Source organism: Coregonus clupeaformis, chromosome 30 (assembly GCF_020615455.1).
Source record: "Coregonus clupeaformis isolate EN_2021a chromosome 30, ASM2061545v1, whole genome shotgun sequence".
NCBI lineage: Eukaryota > Metazoa > Chordata > Actinopteri > Salmoniformes > Salmonidae > Coregonus > Coregonus clupeaformis.
The window spans coordinates 13,272,969-13,292,813 of record NC_059221.1 but is presented as its reverse complement, the minus strand read 5'-3'; the positions used below and the strand labels follow the sequence as shown (position 1 = coordinate 13,292,813).

Sequence of the window (19,845 nt, the reverse complement as noted above, 5' to 3'; positions counted from 1 at the left end):
GGAGGCGTGGGAAGCCCAACCGACCCCCTTACGCAGTGTGGTAGAGCACGTGGAGACGATGCAGGAGCGGATGACAGCCATATGGCCAGTCGTGAGGGAACATATGGAGAAGGCCCAACGCGCCCAAGCCCAGGTCTACAATCGGGGAGCCCAGCCCCGAGAATTCCAGGTGGGAGACGGGGTGTTGGTGTTGATCCCCACGGCCGAAAGTAAGTTCCTGGCAACATGGCACGGACCATACGAGGTGGTCGAGAAACTGGGACCTGTCAACTACCGCGTACGGCAACTGGGGAGACGGAAACCTCAACAGATTTACCACGTGAACCTGTTGAAGAAGTGGCACGAGAGGACAGCCATGGCCGTGTTATGGTCGGGACCCAGGACGCCAACGGTACCAGTGGTGGTCCCGAGCAGTGAGGACCTCGACCCAGCCCAGAAGCAAGAGCTCCGGGAGCTTGTCGATCGGAACACGGCGGTCTTCTCCTAGATGCCGGGCCGCACGACCCTCATTGAACACCACATCCGTACCCGGCCCGGGGAAAATGGTAAGAAAGAGGCCGTATCGAATTCCGGAGGCCCGACAGAAGGCAGTGAAACAAGAAGTGGAGGCTATGCTGTGGATGGGGGTCGTTGAAGAGTCCCACAGTGCATGGTGCAGCCCCATCGTGTTGGTGCCCAAACCGGACGGTAGCCTCCGCTTCTGTAATGATTTCTGGGGTGTGAACGACATAAGCGTATTCGACACCTACCCCATGCCGAGGGTGGACGAGCTAATCGACCGATTGGGAAAGGCCCGGTACATCAGCACACTTGACCTGACCAAAGGATATTGGCAGGTACCATTGGCAGCCTCCTCCCGGGAGAAGACGGCGTTCTCGACAGCAGACGGTCTGTACCAGTACCGGGTGCTCCCATTCGGTCTCCACGGAGCCCCGCCCACATTCCAGTGACTGATGAACAGAGTGCTTCGACCCCACCAGCAGTACGCAGCGGCCTATCTGGATGATATCATCATCCACAGCCAAGGTTGGGAGGAGCACCTGACGCGCCTCCAGGCGGTGCTGGACACGCTCAGACAAGCCGGGTTGACCGCAAACCCCAAGAAATGCAAGCTAGCGTTCGAGGAGCTGGAGTACCTGGGGTATTTGATCGGACGGGGGAACGTCAAGCCCCAGGAGAGGAAGGTTCACGCGGTACGTGACTGGCCCGTTCCACGCTCCCAAGACACAGGTCAAGTCCTTCCTGGGACTGGCAGGATACTATAGCTGGTTTATCACCAACTTTGCGGCTATAGCTTCCCCCCTCACCGATCTAACCAGGGCCCGCCTCCCGAAAACAGAAGCGGCGTTCAGCCGTCTGAAGGAAGCGCTGTGCTCCCATCTGATTCTCGTAACGCCCGATTTCCAGGTGCTGATGGTGGTCCAGATGGATGCATGTGATACGGGACTAGAGGCCGTTCTGTCCCAGATACACGATGGGGAGGAGCACCCTATCATGTACATCAGCCGAAAGCTGATACAGAGAGAAATTTTTTTCTCAATTGTTGAGAAAGAGTGTCTGGCAGTGAAGTGGGCGCACAGATGGAGTATACATCATGAGGCGGTGGCTCCATCTGCTGGACGTGCCTGGTCTCGATGGGCTCCCCGGACAGGACTAATTGGGGCTGATTGGGAGCAGGTGAGAAGTTATAGGCGGATTGCTCACCAGTTGTGCAAGGCCCATAAAGCTGCCAGAAGGGCAGCACATGGAGGAGGACTGGGGGAAGTAAGGTAACTTCCTTGTAGTTGGAGACGGTATCCTGGAGAGGATCTCATGTGGGATACCTTTTCTTTTGATTATTTAATTAATAAACACCCTTGAAACCGAGCTAATCATACTCTGTCTGTGTCTGATCTGTGTAAACATCTTGACCCAACCCCCTGATCTGCCACAGCGCGTTTACTGTGAACACTGAGGCTGTACCCGATTTAAGTTAGTTTTAACAGTGGCCATGTAGACTACTGTGGCTATTTGATCATAATGTAGGCCTACCAGAGTGGCCTACCATAAAAAACAATGGCGAAAATGCATCCCATAACATTTTAACATGGAAATAGCTGTTCTATCATTCAGCCTACAATAGCAGCCAATGTGTGGTGTTCAATGTAGGCCTACATTCCATGAGGGAAAAAAACATGCAGGGCTTGACATTAACCTGTTTATCCACTTGTCTTTCAGACAAGGAGGTGACTGAAAAATATGTTGTTTAATGCAAGAAACCACTTTACAAAATAAAATGCATTATTATTCGCATACTATTATTACAATCAGACAAATTATGCTACCCTCTGCTTATTGGCTACATAGCTTATTCAAGCCTGTCTCAAAATACAACACTTCCCCTTTAAGACAAAAAAAAAAAGCTCTTTAACTGACTCTCTTTTCAAATGTCTAGAAATGTATACGTTTTGTGCTCTTGTAGGAAGCAATCACTCCCCTATTGCTGACTACAAATGATCTATAACTGGCCTAATAACTCACTAACTAGCAAAGAATATGAACAAATGTGCACACGTGGCTACATGCAGCTCTCGCTTTGATCTCAAAACAAGCGCATCTACTCACGACCGCTCATGCTGTAAACACAGTTCAAAGTAAATGGCACAGATCCATATATGGCAATTGTCTGTGTATAGTATGGGCTGAGTAGTGCGTGTCAATGCAATAGAATCCTACTCCGATGCGTTCTGCCTACAACAAAATCTCTTGCATAGTACGGTTTGTTTCGGTATTGCATTGATTCGATCACAATTGCCACAGTAAAGAAAACGTTGATAGTGTTAACAGGGAAAACTCTAGAACAGTGGTCACCAACCTTTTCTGAGTGAAAATCACTGAGTCAAAATTCAAGCCGAGATCTACCACTCAGATTTTTTTTTACATGACTTAAAAAAACGTAAGTCTATGTGTCACGGTCGTTGAGAGACGGGTCTGACCAAGGTGCAGCATGGTATGCGTACATGTTTATTAGAACAAATAAACACTCGACAAAAGCAACGTAACCGTGAAGGTCCTAAGGGCTAACACCACAAGCCTAACAGGAACACAAACAAGATCCCACAACTAAGGTAGGCAACATGGCTGCCTAAGTATGATCTCCAATCAGAGACAACGAGCGACAGCTGCCTCTGATTGGGAATCACACCCGGCCAAACATAGAAATACAAAACTAGACTTAAACATAGATATACAATACATAGATCTCAACTGAAACTCACACCCTGACCCAACCAACAAGAGTTCTCTAGCTCAGGGCGTGACACTATGCAACATTAACCAATTAAAAACAGTACTGTAGCGATGAGGTTTGTGCAGTAAGCTATAGGCCCAATACATTATCACCGCATATTGGCTTTGCTTGAATTGTCCTGCCAATGCATCGTTGTTCGGGCCTTTAAAAAAATATATATATTTCAGAATTTGAGGTGGGCTATATGATCACACCGGTAATAGATCCGTTGTTGTATTACTTGTGAAGCACAGCTGAGAGCATACATTTAAATAATTAGCTTTCTATTTTTATTTTACTGGGCTGATGGTGATGGTCAGTCTCAGCGGAGGGAGAGAACAGCAGACTGAGGGTCCACCTCTCAACATCCCTCCGCTCTCCCTTTCCTCCACTGACACTGACCAAAAAGGGACACCGTCTTCCAGATGATGGTGAAACTCAAGTCGCACCGCGTTATTTCTGCCTCATGCACAAATTCATGTTGTTACATGAAGTTAAATATTCCTTTGCTGTAGCTTTCTTTTATGCCTGCTACGTTACTGCAGACACGGCCATCTAAGCCATCCGATTGGCCAGCGATAGGCCTATAGTGCACTTGATTTGCTCTCTGGGCTCGCCGAGAAGGCAGAGTTTGTACCTTCAGACACATTAAATGGTTCAAAATGGCAACAGTTTGCCTACCCGGCTGGCAGGGCAGCTGAAACGGGTGCACCTATCGCCAACAGCCAGAGACAAATAAAAAAAATAGGAACACAAGGCTAATCGTTGGGTTTTTTACAGAAATGTTTGGTGATCGACTAGGAATACCTTGTAGATCGACCATTCATTTTACATTTACATTTTCGTCATTTAGCAGACGCTCTTATCCAGAGCGACTTACAAATTGGTGCATTCACCTTATGATAGCCAGTGGGACAACCACTTTACAATTTATTTAAACAATTTTGGGGTGGGGTAAGGGGGGGTAGAAGGATTACTTTATCCTATCCCAGGTATTCCTTAAAGAGGTGGGGTTTCAAGTGTCTCCGGAAGGTGGTGAGTGACTCCGCTGTCCTGACATCGTGAGGGAGCTTGTTCCACCATTGGGGTGCCAGAGCAGCGAACAGTTTTGACTGGGCTGAGCGGGAACTGTGCTTCCGCAGAGGTAGGGGGGCCAGCAGGTCAGAGGTGGATGAACGCAATGCCCTCGTTTGGGTGTAGGGACTGATCAGAGCCTGAAGGTACGGCGGTGCCGTTCCCCAGAAAAGAAAGAAGGGATACTGGTCTGTAGTTGTTGACATCGGAGGGATCGAGTGTAGGTTTTTTGAGAAGGGGTGCAACTCTCGCTCTCTTGAAGACGGAAGGTCTAGGATGAGTTGATGAGCGAGGTGAGGTAAGGGAGAAGGGAGAAGGTCTCCGGAAATGGTCTGGAGAAGAGAGGAGGGGATAGGGTCAAGCGGGCAGGTTGTTGGGCGGCCGGCCGTCACAAGTCACAAGATTTCATCTGGAGAGAGAGGGGAGAAAGAAGTCAAAGCATAGGGTAGGGCAGTGTGTGCAGGACCAGCGGTGTCATTTGACTTAACAAACGAGGATCGGATGTCGTCAACCTTCTTTTCAAAATGGTTGACGAAGTCATCCACAGAGAGGGAGGAGGGAGTGGGAGGGGGAGGAGGATTCAGCAGGGAGGAGAAGGTGGCAAAGAGCTTCCTAGGGTTAGAGGCAGATGCTTGGAATTTAGAGTGGTAGAAAGTGGCTTTAGCAGCAGAAACAGAGGAAGAAAATGTAGAGAGGAGGGAGTGAAAAGATGCCAGGTCCGCTCGGCTGCCCGGAGCTCTGTTCTGTGAGCTCGCAATGAGTCGTCAAACCACGGAGCAGGAGGGGAGGACCGAGCCGGCCGGGAGGATAGGGGACATAGAGAGTCAAAGGATGCAGAAAAGGAGGAGAGGAGGGTTGAGGAGGCAGAATCAGGAGATTGGAGGGAGAAGGATTAAGCAGAGGGAAGAGATGATAGGATGGAAGAGGAGAGAGTAGCGGGAGAGAGAGAGCGAAGGTTGCGACAGCGCATTACCATCTGAGTAGGGGCAGAGTGAGTAGTGTTGGAGGAGAGCGAGAGAGAAAAGGATACAAAGTAGTGGTCTGAGACTTGGAGGGGAGTTGCAGTGAGATTAGTAGAAGAACAGCATCTAGTAAAGATGAGGTCAAGCGTATTGCCTGCCTTGTGAGTAGGGGGGGACGGTGAGAGGGTGAGGTCAAAAGAGGAGAGGAGTGGAAAGAAGGAGGCAGAGAGAAATTAGTCAAAGGTAGACGTAGGAAGGTTAAAGTCATGAGCCATCCTCAGGAAAGGAACTTATCAAGGCGTCAAGCTCATTGATGAACTCTCCAAGGGAACCTGGAGGGCAATAAATGATAAGGATGTTAAGCTTGAATGGGCTAGTGACTGTGACAGCATGGAATTCAAATGAGGAGATAGACAGATGGGTCAGGGGAGAAAGAGAGAATGTCCACTTGGGAGAGATGAGGATTCCTGTGCCACCACCCCGCTGACCAGATGCTCTCGGGGTATGCGAGAACACATGGTCAGACGAGGAGAGAGCAGTAGGAGTAGCAGTGTTTTGTGTTCGATCGCGATCAACCGGTTGGTGACCACTGCTCTAGAAAGTTGAGTGAAGTTCAATCTCGTGCTTCTATCTGTGGGCTGATATTTCTGCACGGCAGTCCCAGGGAGCTATTTTAGTTTGTTTTGGAGTCAAAGATAATAGGTTCAGTATAGTTTTAGTTTTTCAAAATGTTTGTTTAGGGGTTCACAGCAAAGCTGTAGGGGTTCTTAGATTATACTTTTTTTCTTGACATGGTCAGATAACTCAAGCATATTGATAACTTTTTTCCTAATTTGGCTCACAGACACTAGAGGCCATGAGTAACTTGGATAAGAAGAATGGCACCGATTGGCCTATAGGTTATAAGCAGTCTCACTTAAACACTCAAATCTGCCACCCCGTTTACATGATAGAGTGCTTGCTTCGTAATCTTGTGTCCTTTCTGTCATCCTGTGAACCCCGTTCATTGCTGCTCGTAGCAATATTTTTTATTTCAGTTTACTAAATAGTTTTTTCATGACTAGTTTTAGTTTGCTATAATAACCGTGGTTAAGGGGATGGGGTTACAGGCAGCGTCAGAGTCAGTCAGTACTACACGCTAAGCTTTCAACATGGTTGCTGCTATGATACTGTTTAGGACAGACACTGCTGCACACTGGCTTTTGATAAGATTTTATCTGTTGGATATCAGAGATGCTTGTCTGGCTATTAGGTCATCAAATGATGATCAGAATCACATGTAGACTCATATTGCAGTACTAATTTGACATCAAGACAATGCAAATGCCAGGTGCAGACGGCAAAAAATTGGAAATCTACTGATTGTTTTCACCATCAAGGTCTATCTCAGGAAGCATCACAGTGAAATCCACAACAAGAGCATATCTCTCAATAGCTCAATGTTCCTGTCTGGTCCAGTCTCATATTGTTCTATATTAGCCCTGTGTGTATCTGCCTGGTTGTTGTCTTCCTGAGCCGTCCTCTCCAGACCGTTTGAGATCATCGTCCTGCTGACCATCTTTGCCAACTGTGTGGCCTTGGCTGTGTATCTACCCATGCCTGAAGACGACAACAACGCTACCAACACCAGCCTGGTGAGAACCTACTGACCTGATCTTCAGTGTGTGTGCGTGTTTGTGTGTGTAAAGCTGTTCTGATTGTAACATAATTATAACATACACTGAGTATACCAAACAGGTGACATCAATAATGGATCATAGCTTTCACCTGGATTCGCCTTGTCAGTTTATGTCATGGAAAGAGTAGGTGTTCTTAATGTTTTGTATACTCAGTGTACATTTGCTAGAGCATTTTAAAGCTGATTGATTTGGGGTAGTGTTGTTTTGGGAAGAGGCTAGATTTCGTTTTTTTCCAGTGGAGTGACGTCACATCAACATGCAATAGTCAGAGGGTATTTTGTGGCTGATGGCAACTAAGGCATGTTGAACAAACTGATGGTCATCAGTTGGACAACAACTGCTGTATCCTTCTATCCTTAGCTTATGACTAGTAGGCTAATACATGTCAAAACTGCTTGAAATCCAAGTAATCTCCTTTAAAATAAACAAAGTGTTTGGTCATAGTCAGTTGGGAATCTCTGTGCTTTCCCTTTTGAGTCATTGTAAGGTCAGACTGTCCTGTCCAGCAGCTAACTGCTCCAGCTATAGTACATCAGCCCCTTGAGTCCCATCCTCATCCTCAACATGCCTCCAGAGCTAAGTCAGTGCTATACTTAGGACATTGCCTTCTCACAAAATGTGTAAACATACTGAAAAGGAGGCAAGGGAATCAGTGAGAGGGTTTTAGTTTACATGCTGAAAGTTACATTGAGGTTTTATATGTTCAGAAAATGAGGTTGAGATTTTGGAGCCTTGGTTTTTGACAGTGCCACACCAGCATGCTAAATGAGACTGTGACATTCGTTTGGATATAGTCGCCCATGACAGACTGTTAGCTGGAAAGATTTGTTTCTGGGTTCCAAGATTAGCCTGGATGTGATTTCCATCCGCATACACTGGACAACAGCCACTCATCATCTTAACACTGCTACGGTATCAACTAGGCTGGGTGCCAGTCTGAACTGCTCTCTTGCCAGCTTAAATCCATAATGAAATAGACAGGCACCCAGGCTAAGTACCAACATCACCTAATAAAATATCTGTAGATCAGATATTTTGAATAAATTGATCACACTCTACATAGCAGGTGACTCTTAATGTCTCCAACGTTTATCACACTCAGTGACTGTAAGGCAAGACAGGCATTAGGCAGGTGTTAGCACTCCCTAGCCTGGTCTGAGGAACTGAGGAGCGTCCTGAGGCTTTATATTTAGACCTGTTCTCAGAGGTGTGCGTTGATGTACTGTTGTGGGTGTGGGAGTACGGTGCAGGCCATAGTTCTGAGTTGGAGGGTTATACTTATATATAACCTCACAACCCAGGGGGGTTTTACATACACTCACCCCATAATCAGCTGGTAGAGCACGGCGCTTGTAACGCCAAGGTAGTGGGTTCGATCCCCGGGACCACCCATACACAAAAAAAATGTATGCACCCATGACTGTAAGTCGCTTTGGATAAAAGCGTCTGCTAAATGGCATATTATTATTATTTATTATTATAATTTAGGGGATTTCTAAAGGAATATTTGAAAGTGATAACTAGTCGATGATACTGGCGAGTGGCTATATCTGTAAGGATTGTCTTCGAAGATCAGAGACAGGCTTTCAGATCAAGCATAGAACATGCACTGTAAAATAAATCTAGTTGTTTCAACTCATTATTTTTAAGTAACTGGTTCCGTAGCCTTTTTTTCTGTTTACTCCACTTTCTGGTCCAAGTGTTACCTGAATAACCCCAAAAAATATTGGCCAAACTTGAGAAAACTATACTGTTCAGAAATATAAACGCAACATGCAACAATTTCAACAATTTTACTGAGTTACAGTTCATATAAGGAAATCAGTCAATTGAAATAAATTCATTAGGTCCTAATCTATGGATTTCACATGACTGGGAATACAGATATGCATCTGTTGGTCACAGATACCTTAAAAAAAGGTATGGGTGTGGATCAGAAAACCAGTCAGTATCTGGTGTGACCATCATTTGCCTCATGCAGCGTGACACTTCTCCTTCGCATAGAGTTGATCAGGCTGTTGATTGTGGCTTGTGGAATGTTATCCCACTCCTCTTCAATGGCTGTGTGAAGTTGCTGGATAAAGCGGCGGGAACTGTAACACGCTGTTGTAGATGTCGATCCAGGGCATCCCAAACATGCTCAATGGGTGACATGTCTGGGACATTTTCAGCTTCCCGGAATTGTGTACAGATCCTTGCGACATGGGGCCATGCATTATCATGCTGAAACATGAGGTGATGGTGGCGGATGAATGCCACGACAATGGGCCTCAGGATCCTGTCATGGTCTCTCTGTGCATTCAAATTGCCATCGATAAAATGCAATTGTGTTCATTGACCATAGCTTATGCCTGCCCATACCATAACCCCACCGCCACCATGGGGCGCTCTGTTCACAACGTTGACATCAGCAAACAGCTCGCCCCAACACGACGCCATACACGTGGTCTGCGGTTGTGAGGCCGGTTGAAGTTACTGCCAAATTCTCTAAAACGACGTTGGAGGCGGCTTATGGTAGAGAATTTTTCTGGCAACAGCTCTGGTGGACATTCCTGCAGTCAGCATGCCAATTGCATGCTCCCTCAAAACTTGAGACATCTGTTTTAGAGTGGCCTGCACATTTTAGAGTGTCCATTTATTGTCCCCAGCACAATGTGCACCTGTGTAATTATCATGCTGTTTAATCAGCTTCTTGACATGCCACACCTGTCAAGTGGATGAATTATCTTGACAAAGGAGAAATTCTCACTAACAGGGATGTAAACAAATGTGTGCACAAAATTAGAGAGAAATAAGCTTTTGTGCATATGGAAAATTTCTAGGATCTTTTATTTCAGCTCATGTAACATGGGACCAACACTTTACATGTTGTGTTTATGTTTTTGTTCAGTGTAGTTATACACACAGACAGTGTTTTAACATACAACGTTTTCATCTTACATATTTGACACACGTTGGCATACATGATTACATTGTCCATGTTCATTTATACAGTTATTAATATTCAACATGTCCTCACCTGGGATTTGAACTTGCAAACTCTTGGTTCACGGCATTCCAATCTTACAGCTACGCCACCGTGTCTATGTCAATGACTGATTTCACCTGTATTACTACACTTTGCACTCCAAAGTAAATCTCAACTCTGTTAAAAGTACACTCAAGAAAAACTATTTTATTTATCATAGTGATTAAGGAGTTGCATTAAAACAGAATAATATGCCCCACCAACATTAGACAACTGTACAGAAAACACTCAAATTACTGAAATAAGTAAATTAAATCAATGAAGAGAGAATGGTCAGATTAACTGATAATTGACACCGGCATGGTGGCGTAGCAGGAAGATTGGAATGCCGTGAACCAAGAGTTTGCGAGTTCAAATCCCAGGTGAGGACAGGTTGAACAATGATTACTGTATAAACTAAATGTGTGTCAAATATAAACGTTGTATGTTTAAAGCACTGTGTGTGTGTGTGTAACCAGTTGCACAGCCTTGTTTTAGTTGAGCAAACACATCATTTTAGTTTTTTCAAGTTGGAGCAAAGTTTAGGCCAACAATTGTTTTTGTTCAGGTAACACTTGGACCAAAAAGTTCAGTAAACAAAAAAAGGCTGTGGAACCAGTTACTAAATAATTATTAGTTGAAACGGTAACACTTTACTTGACACCCAGCGTCATAACACATTATGACACGGTCATAACCATGTCATAATATGTCATAACAACTGACATAACTTGTAATAACCTGTCATAATGTGGTCATAACACTGTCATGACCCATACATTTACACCTGTTGTGGCATATATTGCGTTATTTTATGGCTGTCTATGGCAGTCTATGACCCTGATAGACAGTCCTGACCTTAGGCATAACTCCTACTGTATAGAATGTTTAGCTGGAACACCCAGTGCACCAACTGCTACTTAGCGCCACATAGCTAGCTAGCGCTCCCATGTTCAGGAACCCTGTGCCTGGTTCTCCCTAGTTCTGCTTAATTCTGGTTCCTCGTGGTTCTGCAACAAGAAAACTAGCCATAGGTGCCTATGCCATGGTCCTGCTTGGCTCAGTTAGTAGAGCATGACGCTTGCAGCGCCAGGATTGTGTGTTCGACTTCCGCTGGGGTCACCCATACGGAAAGAATTATACAAGCACTACTGTAAATTGTTTGGATAAAAGCATCTGCTAAATGGAACTCTGTCATGATCCACGTTCCCTCTCCTTTCACCACAACAAAGTAAGACTACCATGGCCAACATAAAGTATACGGTTGATGTGTTGTCCATCCATAGGATACACAACCATCTCATCACCCTAGATTACAACCCCAGCATGATCCATCTAGCCATTCCTGTCATTAGATCTGATTTGGCATTAGATCTCCTAATGCTTCCATGATTAATCCTGTATGACTCGTCTCTCAGCTGGCCCAGCCTGGAGTCCCAGATGGATGAGCTTTACAGTTTTCTGACTGTTCCAATACTACTTGAACCCAGGTCTGAAGCCCACCCGCCCTGGTTGTTAAAAGAAGTGGGTCGACATGCATTCACAGTCAGCATCACCTCATGGACGCACAGCACTGTCATTGGAAACACTCAGTCAGATACTTATACATACTGTCCTACTGTGTAATTCACTTTAAAGTGTGTGTGTGTGTGTGTGTGTGTGTGTGTTGGTCCCACCTTTGCTGCTATAACAGCCTCCAATCTTCTAGGAAGGCTTTCCACTAGATGTTGGAACATTGTTTCGGGGACTTGCTTCCATTCAGTCACAAGAGCATTAGTGAGGTCAGGCACTGAAGTTTGGCGATTAGGCCTGGCTCGCAGTCGGCGTTCCAATTCATGCCAAAGGTGTTCGATGGGGTTGAGGTCAGGGCTCTGTGCAGGCCAGTCAAGTTCTTCCACACCGATCTCGACAAACCATTTCTGTATGGACCTCGCTTTGTGCACAGGGGCATTGTCATGCTGAAACAGGAAAGGGCCTTCCCCAAACTGTTGCCACAAAGTTGGAAGCACAGAATTGTCTAGAATGTCATTGTATGCTGTAGCGTTAAGATTTCCCTTCACTGGAACTAAGGGGCCTAGCCCGAACCATGAAAAACAGCCCCAGACCATTATTCCTCCATCAAACTTTACAGTTGGCACTATGCATTCGGGCAGGTAGCGTTCTCCTGGCATCTGCCAAACTCAGATTAGTCTGTCAGACTGCCAGAGAACGCGTTTCCACTGCTCCAGAGTCCAATGGCGGCGAGCTTTACACCACTCCAGCCGACACTTGGCAATGTGCATGGTGATCTTAGGCTTCTGTGCGGCTGCTCGGCCATGGAAACCCATTTCATGAAGCTCCCGACTAACAGTTATTGTGCTGACGTTGCTTCCAGAGGCAGTTTGGAACTCGCTTCAGCACTCAGCAGTCCCGTTCTGTGAGCTTGTGTGGCCTACCACTTCGCGGCTGAGCCGTTGTTGCTCCTAGACGGTTCCACTTCACAATAACAGCACTTACAGTTGACCAGGCCAGCTCTAGCAGGGCAGGAATTTGACAAACTGACTTGTTGGAAAGACTGAGGAGCGTGTGTCTGTCCTAACGACCACGGTGGTGTTAGTTTCATTCTGTAGAAGGACATTGGTTATTGACGTCATTTGACCGATCAGATCAATAGTACATGCAAATAGTTAATCTGAGTATTGACTACTAATAAGTATAAGCAGTGAATAAGGATGATTAACTCTGAGCCAACTGCAATGCTGCTATATGCAAGACAATTAACTTTCCAATAATTCCATTATTTATCCTTTATCTAACCAGGACATCCCATTTGAGGTCAGAAGACCTCTTTCTCAATGGAGACCTGGCCAAACTGTAACGCAAGCAGGGTTTAGTTCTGTGATTGTTCTTCACTACACATACATAGCAGTCATATGTACATACAGTGTGGAAAACATTTAGAATAGGTATTTTATCCATCCATTCGGTTTGTTTCAGTCAGGGGAACCAGGAAATAACTGAACTCCTTGGAAGTGATTTGTGAAGGAGGGAATTGGCAACACAGAGATGTAGGCCTAAATGTAGTCTACAAAAAATAGATGTCGTAAATGTAGTCTGTCATGGTGCAGTTGTGTGTTCCACAATTTCTCTGCCTGTCTGTTTTAACGACCACCACAGTGTGTGCGACCGGTTGGCTGAAAACAGTGTATAGAGACAGAGGGACACCATACATGGTGCTGTTCTGTGTGTGTTCGCCTGCTCTTCCTGACAATATCAATGCTAGAGCTAATACCACAGGGAGTAAAATGTTTATTTGACTTATCGTCAGTAACATAATCAGCTCAAATGAATGATAAGTCAAATACGTTTATCTGTGTCCTTACTAACCTTTGAGCAAAACATCATACTTTTCCTCTGCAAACTGTTTATGTGAGAGCTAGTATGTTATTATATGAGCCAGTGTGTGTGTGTATCTGACAAAGCTCAGACATCTGAACTACAATGGCACCCAGTCTCACCATACATCCCGCTTACTGAGTCAGCGTCATCCCTTTAAACCCTGTCTAGGCCCTGTCTAATCAGAGCTGTCATGAGAGAACAAGCTGGCAAATGTAATACCATTAAAGCCTGTTTGATTCTACAGCAGCCCATGTGTCAAAGGTTTCAGTGACCCCAATAATTTTTCCTTAAAGGCCCACTCCTATATTCTTATATCATTAATGAAGAAGAAAAAAAACGCTCTAAATATCACAGAGTGGCCCTTGAAATGCTTTTTATCCTCTATTAAACTAACTGCCATCGATAGGCCTTTTCTGGCAGATGGGCTCTTTGCGTTTCTAAAATGAGAGATGTAAGACCATGGAGTTGGGTATCAAATCTGATCCCAACCTGTTGTGTGTGTACGTTGTGCGTGAGGTTTACAACTGTGACAGCAAATAGAACAAATTCCGTTGTCTCTTTATAATGGATAAATAAAGATAAAGACTTTTGTGAAGAGTCTCATTGCCAAGGTTTTTGTGTATTTTTCTTTCAGGAGAGTCTGGAGTATATCTTCCTGGTGATCTTTACGTTAGAGTGCTTTCTGAAGATAATAGCGTACGGCTTTATATTCCACGAGGGAGCCTATCTACGGAACGCTTGGAACTTACTGGACTTTGTCATCGTCTTCATGGGGTAAGACGAGCCCTATGGAGGGCCCCCTATGGAGCCAATCAAGCTAGCACAGTATGGTCGGGTCTGCACAACAGTGTATTACTTTCTATGCCAGTAGATTATAAAGGGGGCATACAATGCATTATAACCACACCATAATGCATTATGCTTGGCTTTAGTTGGCTTCAGGTAAAGTATTACAGAGAAAGTCAATTGTTTAGTATCTCTGTGGTGTTCAGTTAGTTGTATGCCACTCTATAATGTCCTATGTAGCTGTTATAAAGGCTTTCTGAATGCATAGATAGTGAGCCTACAGTAAAGTGATACCAGTTACTAATTCTGTCTGTTGTTTTTCTCCCCCAGCCTCTTCACCATCGCCCTGGACACCATAAACTATCTAGCAGGCATTCAAATGGAGAAAGGAGGAGGGTTCGATATGAAGGCCCTCCGAGCGTTCAGGGTGCTCAGGCCCCTACGTCTCGTAACAGGAGTCCCCAGTAAGAACCAACACATCACTCATACACGCACGCACATACACACACACACACACACACACATTGTTTGACGCTTCAGTTGTTTGATTCTCCAGTGCAATGTTTCGACCAAAATATCTTCGTCAGGCACAAAGTAGCGGGTCACAATGTCATCTCATTCCATTATGTTTCAAAATATTGGTTTTAGCTTAGCGCACATTTCTGTTTCTTTAACACACCATTGGCTAATATTTATGTTTTTTTTTATTGAAATAGTACTGAGGTAGTGAGCTCCTCCCTGCTGTTCCCCTCCAGGCCTGCAGGTGGTGATGAACTCTATCCTGAAGGCCATGCTTCCCCTGCTGCACATCGGCCTGCTGGTCTTCTTCATGGTCACTATCTACGCCATCGTAGGTCTGGAGCTCTTCAAGTGTAAGATGCACAAGACCTGCTACTGGACCGGCACAGGTAAGCAAAAAGTAGTAGTTAGTAAAGAGTATTTGAGGTAAATCACTGACATTGAGGACAAACAACTATGACAACCAGGTAATGTTTGGACAACCAGGTAGCTCTACTCTACTCTTCGGATGGAGGTCCGAGTTGTAAACAAGGCACCACTAGCCTGGTTGCTAATGTGTTAGTGCTGTATAGCCAACTCTTACAATGTATTGTCGGCCATAGGAGATTGCTATACAGCAGATACTGATCACGTCACCACCCATCAAATTCTTTCACAATGAAAATGTTGTTGAGTCGCTCTCTGTCCTTTCCTCCAGAATTCTGGAATTGGAATTGAGTTTACTTTCTGAATTGATTGGAATTGAAATCGAATTGACCCCAACCCTGGTCACCACACATCAACGTCTTTCACAATGAAACATGTTGTTGTCTCTCTCTCTCCTCCAGACATCATGGCTACATTAGAGAACGAGAGGCCCGCCCCCTGTGCCCAGGCCGGTAACGGGCGCCGCTGCCTCCTCAACGGGACAGAGTGTCGTTCAGGCTGGGCGGGGCCAAACTTCGGCATCACCCACTTTGACAACTTTGGTTTCGCCATGCTCACCGTCTTCCAGTCTATCACTATGGAGGGCTGGACCGATGTGCTCTACTGGGTCAGTCTCCCCTCACCATGAGAAGCATCTGACAGCAGACTCACAGCAGGGTCCTGTGGCGTGCCATTACCTGAGAGTACCATACATCTAGGCACTTCACAGGACATGAGATGCGGTCAGGTGCCAGCATCCCACAGAATCCTTCTGCGATTCCGCAGACAGATTATTTTGCCTCCCATTGACCTAATTAAAGGCAGTATATTAGAATAGATGACCAGTCCAGCTTCGTCTTGGTGTAGCAAACAACCTACTGTATTACTGTAGTGACACTGTAGTCGGTAGTAATGTTGTGTTGTCCTTCAGGTGAATGAGTGGCCCTGGCTCTACTTTGTGACTGTATGACTGAATGACAACTCAGTCCTGGGGAACCCAAGGGGTGCACATTTTGGTTTTTGCCCTAGCACTACACAGCTGATTCAAATAATCAACCTGTCATAAATGTTTGATTATTTGAATCAGCTGTGTAGTGCTATGGCAAAAACCAAAATGTGCACCCCTTGGGGTCCCCAGGACCGAGTTTGGGAAACACTTGTGTATTATGTTGTAGTGACGTTGTAGTAATGCTGTAGTGATGTTCTCCTGCAGGTGAACGATGCCATAGGGAACGAGTGGCCCTGGCTCTACTTCGTGACTCTGATCCTAATTGGATCCTTCTTCGTACTCAATCTGGTCCTGGGTGTTCTCAGTGGGTATGATCATGTCCTCTACTCTACTCTACTCTACTCTACACTTTTAGAAAAAAAATGCTATCTAGAACCTAAAAGGGTTCTTTGGCTGTCCCCATAGGAGAACCCTTTGAAGAATCCTTCTTGGTTCCAGGTAGAACCCTTTTGGGTTCAATGTAGAACCCTTTCTACAGAAGGTTCTACATGGAACCCAAAAGGGTTCTCCTATGTGGACAGCCGAAGAACCCTTTTGGAATCCTTTTTTCTAAGAGTGTACTGTTCTTCTAGTTACCTTATGGTGTATTTCATCAGAAATTTAATTCTCTATTATTCTCTACAGTACCTTTTTGTCCTCTTCCCTACACCCAGAGAGTTCACAAAGGAGAGAGAGAAGGCTAAGTCCCGAGGGGAGTTCCAGAAGTTGAGGGAGACCCAGCAGCTGGATGAGGACCTGAAGGGCTACATGGAGTGGATCACTCAGGCTGAGGTCCTAGACAACGACCAGGAGGGGAAAGGTAGCTTCTGACACTGTCCAATTGTACATTGACTCTTGAGGGTGCCCGACATCTCTTGGAGGTGTCCAACGTCTAAATTGTTATAGGGTGCCTGATTTGTTCTGGGGGTTCCCAGGGGTTTGAGCAACATAACATTTAAATTTTAGTCATTTAGCAGACACTCTTATCTAGAGCGACATACAAATGAGGGCATTCATCTTAAGATAGCTAGATGAGACAACCACATTTCACAGTCATAGTAAGTACATTTTCCCTCAATAAATTAGTTAACAGCAAAGTCAGTGCTAGTGGGAAAAGGCAAGTGGGGTGGGGTGTGCCGTGGGGTTTATTTAGATACACTTCAAAGAGGTAGGGTTTCAGAAATGTTCGGAAGATGGGCAGGGACTCCGCTGTCCTGATGTGGGCGGCAGGTAGCTTAGTGGTTAAGAGCGTTGTGCCAGAAACCGAAAGGTTGCTGGTTCTAATCCCCGAGCCAACTAGGTGAGAAATCTGTCGATGTGCCCTTGAGCAAGGCACTTAACCCTAATTGCTCCTGTAAGTCGCTCTGGATAAGAGCGTCTGCTAAATGACTAAAATGTAAATGTAAAATGTTAAGGGGAAGCTTGTTCCACTATTGGGGTGCCAGGACAAAGAAGAGCTTTGACTGGGCAGAGTGGGAGCTGACCCCCTGTAGGGGTTGGAGGGCCAAGAGACCAGAGGTGGCAGAATGGAGTGCTCGGGTTGGGCTGTAGGGTGTCTTAATGTTCCCCCTAATATTCTGTTTATTCTTGGCAGGACTCCTGCCTTTGACGGAGGCAGACACAGACAGTCTGATAGGGCTGGAGAGCGAGAGCCGGGTGGTGTACTACTAGTGAGTACAGAGATAAAAACATAAGCAATACATCATTTAAATGTAGTATTTATTTTACAGATCATAGACACGGTGACTAGACTATTAGACCATTCTCTCTACCTTCCTCACTCCACACTCCCTCTCCTTCTTCACTCTCCCTCATTCTCTCCTTCTCTCCTTCTCTCCTCTCTCTCTCTCTCTCCTCTCCTCTCCTCTCCTCTCCTCTCCTCTCCTCTCCTATCTCTCCCTCCTTTCCCGCTCCCCCTCTCTCTCCTCTCCCTCTCTCCCCCTCTCATCTCTCATTTCTCCTCCCTCTTTCCTCTCTCTCTCTCATCCCTCTCTCCCCAGTCGTCTGGCTCGTCGCTGGAACCGGTTCTTCAGGATGAAGTGTCTCGTCTATGTAAAATCTAAGAAATTCTATTGGTCGGTGATTCTGGTGGTCTTCCTAAACACTGTTGCCATCGCTAGTGAACATCACCACCAGTCAGACATGCTTACTACTCTACAAGGTACACACACACACACACACACACACACACACACACACACACACATACACTCATGCATGCAGGCATGCACACACATACACACACACTCATACACACACTACTCTATAAGGTCTGTTTTACACTCTTACTGATGCTGCCGTTGACTAGTAAATCTAGGAAGCATGTTCTGCATGGGCCCGATTCAGAGTAAAGATAAACTACCACAACTCAGGCTTTCGCTTAAATCATTAATTGATGTCAATAAGAGACTTTCGCAAAAATTTTGAGTTACGCAGATCTCAGGTCAGAATATCGGCACATTAGCATACACTAGTGTACTGTATCTCATTTCTGTTACGTCTTTATCTCTTAATATATACTGTGACCTCTTTTACTTTTACTCACTGATATATGGTGACTTTTTTTAGTTTACTGATGTTACCCCCATAGACAGAACCTGAGCCTCTAGTACAGAAATAGCAGCTCTCAAACGTCTAAAATACTGCTGTCTCAGGGTCAGTTCTTAGCACCCTGTCTTGCCTATAATGAATGGAGGGGGTTTTACGCACATCCAAAATAATAACAGGAACTGGACAAAAAGAAGGTCCAATACATATATATATATATATATATATATATATATAGAGAGAATAATTGCCTGGCAACCGAGACTCCTTACTCTGGCCAAATGTTACATCAAGCCCACGGACGTTAGTTTCTACTCCACAATGAGTCTGGATCTGAATAACTCCCCGACCCTTCACCGAATATGAACACATTCGGGCCCGTCTGATTGGTCCAGAAACCGATGGGTTGGGTCAGAGCCAAAACACACATGGGTAAAGCGGCGGTTTGAAAATGTGCCATTGGATTTGTTACTCTGATTGGTTAGAGACGATCCAATCGCTGATGACTTTGTTTTGTCTTTGGGTGCTTTGGGTGCTTGTTCCCAGCAGAAGTATTTTCCGACTTGTTTGAAAAAGATGACCATCACTCACAAATAAATATAACTTAGATCAGTGGTGGCTGGTGGGAGGAGCTATAGGAGGACAGGCTCATTGTAATGGCTCGAATGGAATTAATGGAACGGTATCAAACACATCACATATATGGAAACCACGTTTGACTCCGTTCCTTTGATTCCATTCCAGCCATTACAATGAGCCCGTCCTCCTATAGCTCCTCCCACCAGCCTCCACTGACTTAGCTGTATTATTCTCTCAGGTGTCAGATAGTGCCAACATGGATCAGTTCTTAGGGGCTTGTCTTGCCTATCCCTGATTTCTTATTGGTTACCTATTGCCTATCCCTTTGTCCTCATTGGTTCCTGTGTCCTTTCTCAGATAATGCCAACAAGGTGCTGCTGACCCTGTTTGCGTTGGAGATGTTTGTGAAGATGTACGCTCTGGGCCTGCTTCAATACTTCTTGTCGCTGTTCAACCGATTCGACTGCTTCGTGGTGAGTGTTGGCATCCTCGAGATCATCCTGGTCACTGCTGACGTTATGTCCCCTCTCGGCATCTCTGTCCTCCGCTGCATCCGCCTGCTGAGACTGCTCAAGGTCACCAAGTAAGTCACCTCACTGGAAGAGCATTTATTGACCAAACATTTGCTATTCTTGCAAGCCTTATCAAATCTT

The 19,845-nt window shown here is 45.4% G+C and overlaps 1 protein-coding gene across 4 annotated transcripts in view; it reads left to right on the top strand.

The window, feature by feature from the left end:
• The window catches only part of LOC121545876 (dihydropyridine-sensitive L-type skeletal muscle calcium channel subunit alpha-1), a 45,185-nt gene that overhangs the window by 6,180 nt on the left and 19,160 nt on the right, over positions 1 to 19,845 (top strand). For all 4 annotated transcript variants that reach the window (XM_041856762.2, XM_041856760.2, XM_041856763.2 and 1 more), the window contains exons 2-11: positions 6,833 to 6,938; positions 14,003 to 14,142; positions 14,485 to 14,618; positions 14,910 to 15,062; positions 15,501 to 15,706; positions 16,292 to 16,395; positions 16,741 to 16,886; positions 17,661 to 17,736; positions 18,067 to 18,227; positions 19,550 to 19,775. In XM_041856762.2, coding sequence (XP_041712696.1) covers positions 6,833 to 6,938; positions 14,003 to 14,142; positions 14,485 to 14,618; positions 14,910 to 15,062; positions 15,501 to 15,706; positions 16,292 to 16,395; positions 16,741 to 16,886; positions 17,661 to 17,736; positions 18,067 to 18,227; positions 19,550 to 19,775 — 1,452 coding nt within the window. The remainder of the gene's footprint in view (positions 1 to 6,832; positions 6,939 to 14,002; positions 14,143 to 14,484; positions 14,619 to 14,909; positions 15,063 to 15,500; positions 15,707 to 16,291; positions 16,396 to 16,740; positions 16,887 to 17,660; positions 17,737 to 18,066; positions 18,228 to 19,549; positions 19,776 to 19,845) is intronic.